This window comes from Bufo gargarizans, chromosome 5 (genome assembly GCF_014858855.1).
Source record: "Bufo gargarizans isolate SCDJY-AF-19 chromosome 5, ASM1485885v1, whole genome shotgun sequence".
Classification (NCBI taxonomy): Eukaryota; Metazoa; Chordata; class Amphibia; order Anura; family Bufonidae; genus Bufo; species Bufo gargarizans.
This window is the reverse complement of record NC_058084.1, coordinates 202,234,877-202,249,478: the sequence shown is the minus strand read 5'-3', so window position 1 is coordinate 202,249,478 and position 14,602 is coordinate 202,234,877. Positions and strand designations below refer to the sequence as shown.

The 14,602-nt window shown below is 45.0% G+C and overlaps 1 protein-coding gene across 1 annotated transcript in view; it reads right to left on the bottom strand.

The window, feature by feature from the left end:
- The window catches only part of MRPL3 (mitochondrial ribosomal protein L3), a 135,137-nt gene extending 120,875 nt beyond the window's left edge, over positions 1 to 14,262 (bottom strand). Inside the window, exons 1-2 of the mRNA XM_044293454.1 lie at positions 14,068 to 14,262; positions 12,140 to 12,321 (exon numbers count right to left, since the gene is read on the bottom strand). Coding sequence (XP_044149389.1) covers positions 12,140 to 12,321; positions 14,068 to 14,144 — 259 coding nt within the window. The 5' untranslated portion in view covers positions 14,145 to 14,262. The remainder of the gene's footprint in view (positions 1 to 12,139; positions 12,322 to 14,067) is intronic.
- Positions 14,263 to 14,602: the final 340 nt, after the last annotated feature.

The window sequence follows — 14,602 nt, the reverse complement described above, 5'->3', positions numbered from 1 at the left end:
GCTTGTGAGTGTGGTGGGTGGAACAAGCGTCGCCTGTGTGTTGTCCCAGCTGGCGTGCACATAGAGCCCGAGAAGGGAACTGGCCATGTTATGTGCTGGGTGAGTGTTTGCTGTGTGACAAATAAAGTTACATGTTCTTGTGAAGGGACGTGCTTGTAGTGGCCTACACGGTGTATATTAACGCTGACCAGCCCAGACAAAGCTTTATCTTCAAAATGGAACTCCCTTTTAAACTCCTCTTCCCTCAATGCATCAAATTGAAGATGTCTGCTTGCTGTCGGTGAATGCAGACGCTTATGCTTACATCCAAAACCTGCAATCCAGTGGTAAACGCCATGCTTTATCTACACTGATAAGATTGTAATGGATTGAAATAGTGATTTAGTAACACAGTGAATAAACGCATATGTACAGAGGCTGAAAACCCATCCTGGTGACAGAGCTGTGGGTTTGTTACAATGTGTCACTTTTAGCTTGATGCTCTACTCCATGTGAGGGTAAGAGGGGTTGTACCCCAGCGCATCTTAGCGGCTAAAAGGTTGGAGAGGAGAACATAGCATCCAAATCTAAATCATGTGCTTTAGGGCACACGACCGTATGTATTTTGCGGTCCGATTTGCTCCGGATGCGTCGTGTGTGCATTGCGGGAAAACCATGCGAGTAGGCATGCAACTGTAGTCAGTTTTGACTGCGATTGTGTTCTGATGTTCAGTTTTTTCCACGCAAGTGCAATGCGTTTTGCACGCGCGCATGAAAAAACTGAATGTGGTACCCGGACTTCTTCACTGAAGTTCGGGTTTGGGTTAGGGGTTCTATTCATTTTATTATTTTCCCTTATAATATGGTTATAAAGGAAAATAATAGAATTCATTTTTTTTTTTTTACTTGTTTTATTAAAGAGTAACAATACAGGTGCGAGTCATATAAAGGCAGTAGAGTTTCCCATGCAGGGGATGATCTTTACATAGAAATACAGGCTGTACAGGGCATACAGAGTACAACACAATTGGTCATTCAAAACAGAGCAGCAAGTGAACACAGCAAAGTTTCCAAAGGGGAGTGAGAGGTGGCCCATCACATATCTACCAGGCTCGGACTATCAATCGCTGAGTACATACAGGAATTTTGCAGTGTTAACGAAGAAGAGCACAAATCTCCCCAAACCTTGTGGAATTTTTGCGGGCACTTCCTATGCTTGTAGAAGATGTTTTCCATAGTCACAGCGTGGTTTACTAAGGAGCTCCACTGTCCTAATGTAGGCGGTCTATCTCCCATCCATCGCAGTGCTATTGCTTTCCTAGCTAAGAATAGAGTTTCCCCCAGAAAGATTATATTATGAGACCAAGACTCTTCATCTAAAATGCCTAGTATACACATCTTGGGACACAAAAGGTACAGTAGCTGGGACCATGGTTGACAAGACCTCAAGCACTGCAGTCCCAAATCATATGCCAGAAGTCAGCATTGTCTGCCGAGCATCTGGGACATCTACTGTGAGATATTCTTCCCATTTTATGTAACCTGGTTGGGGCGAGATAGCTTCTGTGCAGTATAAACAGCTGAACCAGTCTATTATTAATGGAGGGCGAAACCCCTGGTGGAGTCAACAAAGCCTAGCTCCAATCGTCATCAGTCAGAGTAGGTATGGATATCTTCCACTTGCCCTCAATGGCCAGGGGATTCATCGTCATGCGATTGCTGATAAAATGTGTATACAGCACAGAAGTAATCCCCTTCGGACCCTGGGATTTCAACACACCAATTAGAGGATACTGCGAGATACCTCTCTCCACTCCCCTGAACTGAGCTTGCATGGAATGTCTCAGTTGTAGGCATCTATAAAACATATTGCAGGGAACTCCAAACTTTTTCTGAATCTGCGAGAAGGAACACAAGTGCCCACCCTCAAATATATCTCCCAGAGAGACCACTCCGTGGTGTCTCCATTCATCAGCACCCCTCTAACGACACTAAATGGGTGAACATGGGGTTATTCCACAGGACAGTGTCAGAAAAATCCTTCCTTATACATATGCAGTTTGGAGGCCTTACACACTTGGTGTGCCAACTTGTGGAGCAGTAGGAGACGGCAGCAAGCGGAGTAGGAGTGTTCTAATACAGGCCATAGAGTGCTCAACTGCAAGCAGGGTGGATACAAATCAATGATTTTAATAAAAAATATACAAACTTTTTTATTTTTTATTTAAAAATCTGATTGTTTTTATATAAAATGCTTTTTGAGGAAAATATATTACCATCCAAAAGGTTATTCCATCATGAAATAAAAATGTGTATTTTAATTATGTAGAATAAGGCTGTATATGTGTATTTTTTGGGTAAATAAATTCCATTAATCCATTCACAATGTCATGCTCTTCCAGAGGTTTTTGTAAGATTATTGGGCAGTTTCTCTGCCTACAAGATATTATTACAGATGCTTGGTTTACTTTTGCAGTTCTCAAAACTGAACTTGACTCAGTAGAGATCACATGCCTCTTCTTCACAGCAAAAATGTTATAACATGAACAGAGTTGAAAGAAAGACCTTAATCCTAAACTTCTACAAACCTATGAATACAGAATCAACCTAATCAAACTACCGTATTTTTCGCCCCATAAGCCCCCTCCCCCCCCAAAAAAAATCGGGGGAAATGCCCCTGCGTCTTATGGGGCGAATGCTGACAATTTAACATCGCTGGATGCGATGTAGAGTGAGCGGGGGGAGGGGGAGGGACTGGGAGGAGGAGCTGGGGGCCGGGAATAGCGGCGGGGCGGTGCAATCAATGTACTATAGCCCCGCCGCTCCGGTATACTAATATTAAATGTCTTATTCAATTAAAATGTATTAGATATGCCCCCTCACTCCTAAATTGCTAATCGTACCTTACATCCTATTCCTAGGTTCTGTAATGCAGGCCGGGCAGGCGGCAGCGTAACTCCTTGATGTCACGTGCCTGCGCCGCCTACTTTATGAATGAAGCAGGCGGCGCAGGCAAGTGACGTCAGCGAGTGACGCGCCGGCCGCCCTGCCTGCATTACAGAAGCTAGGAATAGGATGTAAGGTACGATTAGCAATTTAGGAGTGAGGGGGGCATATCTAATACATTTTAATTGAATAAGACATTTAATATTAGTATACTGGGGGCTGCAGAGGTGGGGGCGGGGTGGGGGCGGTTGCTTGGGCGAGCTGATCCGTGGATGGCACAGTTAAGGGGGGGGGGGGGGGGGGGGGGGGGGTCTGTGGATGCCACTGTTATGGGCTGGGGGGCTGTGGATGGCACATATATAACAGTGCCATCCACAGATCCCCCCCCTGTAACAGTGTGTCAGTCATCCACAGATCCCCCCCATAACAGTGTCCGTCATCCACAGATCCCCCCCCCCATAACAGTGTCCGTCATCCACAGATCCCCCCCCATAATAGTGTCCGTCATCCACAGATCCCCCCCCCATAATAGTGTCCGTCATCCACAGATCCCCCCCCATAACAGTGTCTGTCATCCACAGATCCCCCCCCATAACAGTGTCCGTCATCCACAGATCCCCCCCCCATAATAGTGTCCGTCATCCACAGATCCCCCCCCCATAACAGTGTCTGTCATCCACAGATCCCCCCCCATAACAGTGTCCGTCATCCACAGATCCCCCCCCATAACAGTGTCTGTCATCCACAGATCCCCCCCCATAACAGTGTCTGTCATCCACAGATCCCCCCCCATAACAGTGTCTGTCATCCACAGATCCCCCCCCATAACAGTGTCTGTCATCCACAGATCCCCCCCCATAACAGTGTCTGTCATCCACAGATCCCCCCCCATAACAGTGTCTGTCATCCACAGATCCCCCCCCATAACAGTGTCTGTCATCCACAGATCCCCCCCCATAACAGTGTCTGTCATCCACAGATCCCCCCCCATAACAGTGTCTGTCATCCACAGATCCCCCCCCATAACAGTGTCTGTCATCCACAGATCCCCCCCATAACAGTGTCTGTCATCCACAGATCCCCCCCCCCATAACAGTGTCTGTCATCCACAGATCCCCCCCCATAACAGTGTCTGTCATCCACAGATCCCCCCCATAACAGTGTCCTTCACAGATCCCCAGTAATAGTGCCACCCACAGACCACCATTAGTTCCAAACCCACCAAAAGCACACCTTTTGGTTAAAAATAATTTTTTTCTTATTTTCCTCCCCAAAAACCTAGGTGCGTCTTATGGGCCGGTGCGTCTTATAGGGCGAAAAATACGGTAATATGAAAAGTTGTTATTCTAAAAATCTTCATCTACTTGCATATTATGAGTTATACCAGCAAGAATTAGTCTTTATGTAGAAAACTATGATTTAAAATCAAGCCTTACCGACTAGTGATTTAAATCAGTTTGATTTAAATCAAATCCACCCTGACTGCAAGTACTCTTGCAAGTAATACTCAGCTTTAGGTAGTTCATTAGTCACCACCCAAGGCTTCAGGAATTTTAGTTGACTAGCTAGAAAGTACAGGAAAAAGTCCGGAAGGGCAGCACCTCCCTGCAGCTTGGGCCGCTGGAGCACAGCAAGAGAGTTTTCTTCTGGCCTTTCCCCATACAAAGGATGCAATCATAGAATGAACGCGGTCAAAGAACCCCCTAGAGATTGGTGTACAGGCGTGGGACAGAAGATACAAACCCTTAGGGAGCAAGATAATTTTTACTAAATTTAGCCTGCCCATAATGGAAAGAGGGAGAGTCTTCCAAGTTTTAATTTTATCAGCGAAAAGGGTTTCCAGAGATTCTATATTCAGGGCATATGACATTTGTACATCTCTTGTGATTATTACCCCCAAGTACTTGAAGCGGTCAACTACAGACAGGTGATAGTGCGATGGCCATGTGTGGGCCCAGAGGGGCATGATGACGGACTTAGTCCGATTTATGTGCAGCCCTGAAAACTTCCCGAATTGCTCAATAATCTCAATCGCTCTGGGAAGCGCCACCTCAGGATTGGTCATAAAGAGGATTAGATCATCCGTGTAGAGCCCTATTTTATCCTCTCTACAGACCGGTGTAGATCTCATCCTGCCCCTGCCTGATTATAAGGGCCAGATGCTCTACCGCCACCACAAACAGCAGAGGCGATAAAGGGCATCCTTGCCTCGTGCCCCTTCTCAGCAGGAACGAGTCAAAATGTTGACCATTTATCAATATATTGGCTTTTGGGTGTTTGTATAGTGTCTCGATCCACCTAATGAATTTTGGACCAAAGCTCTTCAACACGGTCAGCAGAAACAGCCACTCGATCGAGTCAAAAGCCTTAGCAGTGTCCAGGGAGGCCATAGCCTAGTGCTTACCATCAGCCGCCCCTATCTGTGCCCTCCTAATATTATCAGAAGTTGATCTACCCGGTATGAAACCCGATTGATTCTTGTGGACCACTGTAGTAATCACCTTGTTCAGTCGAGTAGCCAGAGTTCTAGTGAGTATTTTATAATCCAAATTCAAGAGAGAAATTGAACGGTATGATCCGCATTCCATTGGATTTTTGTCGGGCTTTAGGATCACCACTATCGAGTAAATAATAGCATTCTTAATACAAAATGCTTACTAAAATGTGGATTGAAGGGATATATATATATATATATATATATATGAGTGCGATTAAGTCATCAAAGGTCCTTTTGCAGGTCCTAAAAGACGACGATGCCGGCTGCGCGAACAAGCGGGTGAGGTGAGTAAATATTTATTTATTTTTTTAACCCCTCAATCCACATTTTACTAAGCATTATGTATTAAGAATACTATTATTTTCCTTTATAACCACGTTATAAGGGAAAATAATAAAATGAATAGAACACCTAACCCAAACTTCAGTGAAGAAGTCCGGGTCCGGGTCTGGGTCCCACATTACAGAGTACAGGGGGCTGAATACAAATGCACACCACACTTTCCAGATTTTTATTAAAAAATGGCGGTTTGGTTCATATCATTACCCGCAAATTATAATATGCATCATAGACTAACTATTATTAGCTAACAATCTCTTAATTAGTGACAGAAATACCCCTTGTGAATGGCAGAAACTCAGTTTAAAGACAATGTCAGCTACAGCATCTGGGGGAGGGGGGGGGGGGGATTGAAGGTTGGGGGTTATAGGATGTATGCAACTGGAATGTTGTATCAATTCAAAACATTTGTCATGTAACTCATTGGTTATCTTAAATGTATCTTACGTTTATTTGAAAAAAAAAATATATATATATTTAAAAATAATAATAATTTAAACACCATGGATCATTTTCTTTTCACTTCACACATACTGTCTACTTTGTGTTGGCCTATCACATAAAATCCCAATAAAATACATGTAAGCATGTTGGTGTGATGTGACAAAAACTGATAAAGTTCAAGGGGTATGAATATTTTTCAAGGCACTGTAGAAGAGATCAAATAAATGGTATAAAGAAAAGTGCTAAATTTTTGTTAACAAAAAAAAAAATACACCTTTTTCTATTTGAAAAAAAAGTTTCAAAAATAGAGTCGGTAACGACCTGCACTATACAATTATCCCATGTGGTGAATGCCGCAAAGAAGAACCCAAAAAAACAATGCCACAATTGCAGAATTTTTAGGTTAGGCTACTTTCACACTTGCGGCAGAGTGATCCGGCAAGCAGTTCTGTTCGAGATTCTTCTTGGTCTGCCACTTCGAGCCTTAACTTGAACTGAGACTGTGGTCTTCCATTTCCTCAATATGTTCCTAACTGTGGAAACAGACAGCTGAAATCTCTGAGACAGCTTTCTGTATCCTTCCCCTAAACCATGATGGTGAACAATCTTTGTCTTCAGGTCATTTGAGAGTTGTTTTGAGACCCCCATGTTGCTACTGTTCAGAGAAAATTAAAAGAGGAGGGAAACTTACAATTGACCCCCTTAAATACTCTCTCTCATAATTGGATTCACCTGTGTATGTAGGTCAGGGGTCACTAAGCTTACCAAGCCAATTTGAGTTCCAATAATTCGTTCTAAAGGTTTTGGAATCAATAAAATGATAACAGAGCCCAAATTTATGCACCTGCCTAATTTTGTTTAAACAATTATAGCACACTTTCTGTAAATCCAATAAACTTCATTTCACTTCTCAGATATCACTGTGTGTGTCTCCTATGCTCATTCTTCAATTCACTTCAGAGACTCATCTACTTATCTTTGGAATACCAAAAGAGCACGTATTAATCAAAAAATACTTTCCCTTCCTAAGGGCTCATGCACACGACACAGAAAGGACATACGTTTGTGTGCATGAGCCCCAAGTTCCCAGGAGGTATTGCTGGCTGGAGCTTCTATTACGAATCCATCCACATATCTTGCACCTTAGACTAGATTAGATCAAAAGAGGGAAAACTTTGGAGATCTACTGAGGAGGACCTTAATCTGATTGCTCTCCGAGTCGTGCTTTGGTGCAGCTCCACCAAGGAATAACACCCCCAATATCACAGCACTCCAGATGGCGACCAGCACTCCAGTGTCCGTCATCCACAGATCCCCCCCCCATAACAGTGTCCGTCATCCACAGATCCCCCCCCCATAATAGTGTCCGTCATCCACAGATCCCCCCCCCATAATAGTGTCCGTCATCCACAGATCCCCCCCCCATAATAGTGTCCGTCATCCACAGATCCCCCCCCCATAATAGTGTCTGTCATCCACAGATCCCCCCCCATAACAGTGTCTGTCATCCACAGATCCCCCCCCATAACAGTGTCTGTCATCCACAGATCCCCCCCCATAACAGTGTCTGTCATCCACAGATCCCCCCCCATAACAGTGTCTGTCATCCACAGATCCCCCCCCATAACAGTGTCTGTCATCCACAGATCCCCCCCCATAACAGTGTCTGTCATCCACAGATCCCCCCCCATAACAGTGTCTGTCATCCACAGATCCCCCCCCATAACAGTGTCTGTCATCCACAGATCCCCCCCCATAACAGTGTCTGTCATCCACAGATCCCCCCCCATAACAGTGTCTGTCATCCACAGATCCCCCCCATAACAGTGTCCTTCACAGATCCCCAGTAATAGTGCCACCCACAGACCACCATTAGTTCCAAACCCACCAAAAGCACACCTTTTGGTTAAAAATATTTTTTTCTTATTTTCCTCCCCAAAAACCTAGGTGCGTCTTATGGGCCGGTGCGTCTTATAGGGCGAAAAATACGGTAATATGAAAAGTTGTTATTCTAAAAATCTTCATCTACTTGCATATTATGAGTTATACCAGCAAGAATTAGTCTTTATGTAGAAAACTATGATTTAAAATCAAGCCTTACCGACTAGTGATTTAAATCAGTTTGATTTAAATCAAATCCACCCTGACTGCAAGTACTCTTGCAAGTAATACTCAGCTTTAGGTAGTTCATTAGTCACCACCCAAGGCTTCAGGAATTTTAGTTGACTAGCTAGAAAGTACAGGAAAAAGTCCGGAAGGGCAGCACCTCCCTGCAGCTTGGGCCGCTGGAGCACAGCAAGAGAGTTTTCTTCTGGCCTTTCCCCATACAAAGGATGCAATCATAGAATGAACGCGGTCAAAGAACCCCCTAGAGATTGGTGTACAGGCGTGGGACAGAAGATACAAACCCTTAGGGAGCAAGATAATTTTTACTAAATTTAGCCTGCCCATAATGGAAAGAGGGAGAGTCTTCCAAGTTTTAATTTTATCAGCGAAAAGGGTTTCCAGAGATTCTATATTCAGGGCATATGACATTTGTACATCTCTTGTGATTATTACCCCCAAGTACTTGAAGCGGTCAACTACAGACAGGTGATAGTGCGATGGCCATGTGTGGGCCCAGAGGGGCATGATGACGGACTTAGTCCGATTTATGTGCAGCCCTGAAAACTTCCCGAATTGCTCAATAATCTCAATCGCTCTGGGAAGCGCCACCTCAGGATTGGTCATAAAGAGGATTAGATCATCCGTGTAGAGCCCTATTTTATCCTCTCTACAGACCGGTGTAGATCTCATCCTGCCCCTGCCTGATTATAAGGGCCAGATGCTCTACCGCCACCACAAACAGCAGAGGCGATAAAGGGCATCCTTGCCTCGTGCCCCTTCTCAGCAGGAACGAGTCAAAATGTTGACCATTTATCAATATATTGGCTTTTGGGTGTTTGTATAGTGTCTCGATCCACCTAATGAATTTTGGACCAAAGCTCTTCAACACGGTCAGCAGAAACAGCCACTCGATCGAGTCAAAAGCCTTAGCAGTGTCCAGGGAGGCCATAGCCTAGTGCTTACCATCAGCCGCACCTATCTGTGCCCTCCTAATATTATCAGAAGTTGATCTACCCGGTATGAAACCCGATTGATTCTTGTGGACCACTGTAGTAATCACCTTGTTCAGTCGAGTAGCCAGAGTTCTAGTGAGTATTTTATAATCCAAATTCAAGAGAGAAATTGAACGGTATGATCCGCATTCCATTGGATTTTTGTCGGGCTTTAGGATCACCACTATCGAGTAAATAATAGCATTCTTAATACAAAATGCTTACTAAAATGTGGATTGAAGGGATATATATATATATATATATATGAGTGCGATTAAGTCATCAAAGGTCCTTTTGCAGGTCCTAAAAGACGACGATGCCGGCTGCGCGAACAAGCGGGTGAGGTGAGTAAATATTTATTTATTTTTTTAACCCCTCAATCCACATTTTACTAAGCATTATGTATTAAGAATACTATTATTTTCCTTTATAACCACGTTATAAGGGAAAATAATAAAATGAATAGAACACCTAACCCAAACTTCAGTGAAGAAGTCCGGGTCCGGGTCTGGGTCCCACATTACAGAGTACAGGGGGCTGAATACAAATGCACACCACACTTTCCAGATTTTTATTAAAAAATGGCGGTTTGGTTCATATCATTACCCGCAAATTATAATATGCATCATAGACTAACTATTATTAGCTAACAATCTCTTAATTAGTGACAGAAATACCCCTTGTGAATGGCAGAAACTCAGTTTAAAGACAATGTCAGCTACAGCATCTGGGGGAGGGGGGGGGGGGATTGAAGGTTGGGGGTTATAGGATGTATGCAACTGGAATGTTGTATCAATTCAAAACATTTGTCATGTAACTCATTGGTTATCTTAAATGTATCTTACGTTTATTTGAAAAAAAAAAATATATATATATTTAAAAATAATAATAATTTAAACACCATGGATCATTTTCTTTTCACTTCACACATACTGTCTACTTTGTGTTGGCCTATCACATAAAATCCCAATAAAATACATGTAAGCATGTTGGTGTGATGTGACAAAAACTGATAAAGTTCAAGGGGTATGAATATTTTTCAAGGCACTGTAGAAGAGATCAAATAAATGGTATAAAGAAAAGTGCTAAATTTTTGTTAACAAAAAAAAAAATACACCTTTTTCTATTTGAAAAAAAAGTTTCAAAAATAGAGTCGGTAACGACCTGCACTATACAATTATCCCATGTGGTGAATGCCGCAAAGAAGAACCCAAAAAAACAATGCCACAATTGCAGAATTTTTAGGTTAGGCTACTTTCACACTTGCGGCAGAGTGATCCGGCAAGCAGTTCTGTCCCCGGAACTGGCTGCTGGATCCTGCAAAATGTATGCCAACTGATGGCCTTTGCAAGACCGATCAGGATCCTGATCAGTCTTAAAAATGTCTGATCAGTCAGAAAAATGCATTGAAATGCCGGATCCATCTTTCCGATGTCATCCAGCAAAACGGATCCAGCATTTATTTTTTTCACCTTTTTTTCCGGTATTTTGAATGCCAGATCCGGCACTAATACATTTCTACGGAAAAAAATGCCGGCATTCAAGCAAGTCTTACTACCCTAAGTGTTGTCCTTTGTCTATAAAATCGCTTTTATTAATATGGTAATTACCTGAGTAAGGTCCCCACGGCGCTGTCCCTCCGGCCGTTGGTGCCCAGCTGCGCCCCTTCTCCTGGAGCCCAGCACCGCCCCACTGCTAATGTATTCACTCCTCATTGCCGGCTGGCGCATGTGCAGTGCGTCATGTGAGGCCGATTCCAGGCGCTGACATGTGTATCCACGGCCCATGCGCGAGATTATGGCTCGGTGAACGCATTCCGTGGATACACATGTCAGCGCCTGGAATCGGCCTCATAGGACGCACTGCACATGCGCCAGCCGGCAATGAGGAGTAAATAAATTAGCAGTGGGGCGGTGCTGGGCTCCAGGAGAAGGGGCGCGGCTGGGCACCAACAGCCGGAGGGACAGCCCCTTGGGCACCTTACTCAGGTAATTACCATTTTAACAAAAGCGATTTTCTAGACAAAGGACAACACTTAGGGTAGTAATACTAGCATATTTTAATACAAAACAAGCAGACTGATGTGATGATGTTAAAAGCTCTGTCACTAAAATCCAGGCGACAGAATCCCTTTAAAGTTTAGAGAGCTGAAGATAACAGAGTACAGTCCTTGGCTATCTCCGGCAGTATCGTAGACATGACACACAACCGCAGCTCCATTTAAACAGGTGGCCCCCATTCAGGAGGTGTTAGTTCCCAGAGGTCAAACCGCCAAATATCAGACACTTTCCGTTTTTTTTTTTGGCGGATAGGATGCGGACCCATTCATTTCAATGGGTCCGCAAAAAACGCGGACTGTCCGCATCAGTATGTCAGTTCCATTGCTCCGCCAAAAAAATTGTGCATGTCCTATTTTTTTCTAGTTTGCGGACAAGGATAGGCATTATTACAATGGATCCGCAAAAAAAAACAAAAAAACGGATGCCATACGGAACGTCATCCATTTTTTTTGTGGACCACAAAACACATACGGTCGTGTGCATGAAGCCTTAAGGCTAGGTTCACATATATGCCACTTTTTCCATCTTTCTGTTTACAGGATCATAAAATTACAGGATCATAAAAATGAAAAAAATAAAATAAAAAGGGAGTGCCTGATCCGGAATATTCCGGATGTCAACAGTGCATGGTGGACCCCAGTGGGTGTAATGGGAGCCATCAGGTTTCTGGCATGTAGCGGTATTTTGACACAATTTTCTCCTAATAGAACCTCCACCACAGAAGTGAACCTTGCCTACACGATAACGCTACATATCAGGCAAGTCCCTGAACCTACCTGGTTCCCAGGGCTTTATAGGCCACGGCTCATCCTTCAGAGGACAGAGCTTGCTTGCTGTCATACTCTTGTATTCCTGTGCAGTCAGCTGTTTCATGTATTGCTTGCTTTCTTCAGAGAGATGTTCATCCCACCAGGTACTGGTGCTGCCGTACCGGACTAGCAGGACTCTGGATGGACAGCTGCGGGGAAGCAAGAAGGAAGCAGTTCAACCATATTCCAGATATACCTAGAAACTGGAGTCACTGGTTCACAAGTCACATGACCACCAGAAGTGGCACTGTTCACAAAGTTATTGTCACAGGCACTTCAGAATCATCACCCAAATCTTGCACCCAGAAGAAGGTACGAGTACAAAGAGAGATCTGAGGGAGATCTATAGCATGGTGGAAGACCTTAGTAAAATGATCCAGCTCTGCCAAGAGGCACTGCAGTGGAATAATAGTTCAGCGATGGTTGGGAGATCTGTCGCCCCGGCCAGTCAGGGTACAGATTTAGTGATTTAGCTGTCCAGGGGAGCTGCTGGATACCCTGAGGAGCACATTGTGTAGTGTGTGCAGTGAGTGGGCAGGCGTTATCTTGTTGGAACACCACGTCTCCCGAGTCAAAAAAGGCAGTAGGACAGATTCCAAGATGTCCTGGACTTACTGAAGGCTGGTCAATGTTCCCTGCATGAATACCAGAGGGGAACATCCATGGTAACTAGGGGCAGCCAACACCATGACACCTGGTGTGGGCCCAGCGTGTCTCCACACCATGCATGATGGCTGTAGGCACTCTGATGTGGCCAACATTAGCACCACGGCAGAACCTGCTTTCATCACTGGTGGCCACATCACAGTTCAATCACAGGAGGGTCAGAGCGTCTACTGCCATCATGCGGAGACACACCAGGCGTCATTGTGTAGGGGGCCATTAGCGCCGTTCCCTTTTGGTAGACATGAAGAGAACATTGACCAGGATTTGGGATGTCCAGGACATCATGGAACCAGCCCTACTGCCTTTTTGACTCAGGAGAAGCTGTGTTCCAACAAGATAACGCTTGCTCTTCAGGGTATGGCATCCTGTATCACGGCAAAGGGAGATGCCACCCAGTATTAATGTGCTATCCCTGACGAAGAAACCCGTAGGTTTCGAAACGCGTAGGATCTTTTTGGTCTCTGGATTACCCCGTAGGACAGTCGTGACGTCACGCCGCACGTCCCGGAACCCCGCACCATCACAGCTCCCTCGCGTGCACGCCAGCCACCGGCCGGGGCGGCGCACATACTTAGAGGTTGAGCAGGAAGAATCTTTTCAGAGAAGCGCCGCACAAGTCATCTCATCCTGTCTGCAACATCAGAGAGTGAGCGGTCAACCATCTGAATATAACCTAACACTGACATAAGGTAATTACTTACCAAAAAATTTCACTCCAGCGCTGGTACCGAACATTAGTTTGTTCACTCCCTCTACTGTCTACACAACCTTGGATCGGAGCAGCCGTCATCCAACCAGGTACACAGCAGCGGCTCTGTCTGCCCAGCGCACACAGAGAAAATCTCATATAGCGACAGCGCAGGCACAATTATAAATATATATTCCAGTATTAATGTGACCCTGCTGCAGAATCCAAAATGAAGGGTGCACCACCTTGGCTATGTGGTCATGGACCAAGCACCACCATCTCAGCTCAATTACGCTACTCATTTCCAGTAGCGTATGGATTGTCAGCAGAAGTATCAAGCACTCACAGCACACCTTTCATTTCTGAAGAGAGGACTACCACATGAAAGCTGCGCCGTGATTGGTTGCTCTAGATAACAATTGGGGTGTAAATAGCAGGGCAGTAATATCTAGGCAGGAGCCTGGTCACTATAGCATCAGCGTGCCCTGTCGGTTACTAACGCAGCACGCACACAGGGAGCGCCATGCTGTCAGTCACTCACCTGCCATTCACAGCACAGCTCCTGCCCAGCAACCCGCACCGGGCAGGGAAAAGCCTCCAGGCCAGCCCCGCAGCCATGGCTCCCGGAGGGTAAACGAGGACGACGGGCACCGGTCGGAGCTCTAGCGGCACAGGAAACTTGCCCTCTGCGGAGACATGAGAATGTCACTACACTCTGCCCTTCCCTGAATTCCTCCGCCCGGAAACAAGCAGCACAGGAAGAAACGTTCCGGCCACGATTGGGTTCCTGTGCTGCCGGCTTCCCGAGTTATCCCAGAATGAATAATGCTTTATTAATGCTCATATTATTAATAAAACAGTGAAAAAGATCCACACTGTATAAGTTGTCCTTCTATATACCCACCGTTCCCATAAAAGTTGTCACCCAGACCAGCTTTCCCATGTGAGGTGTGATACATGATGTGGTGTACCCCTAACCTAACCCATCTGAAGGGGCTGGGGGCATTACTGATATTGTGGCCCAGCAGGCTCCATACCTTTATTTTTAGAGACACCAACTTTTGGGCGTGAATGAA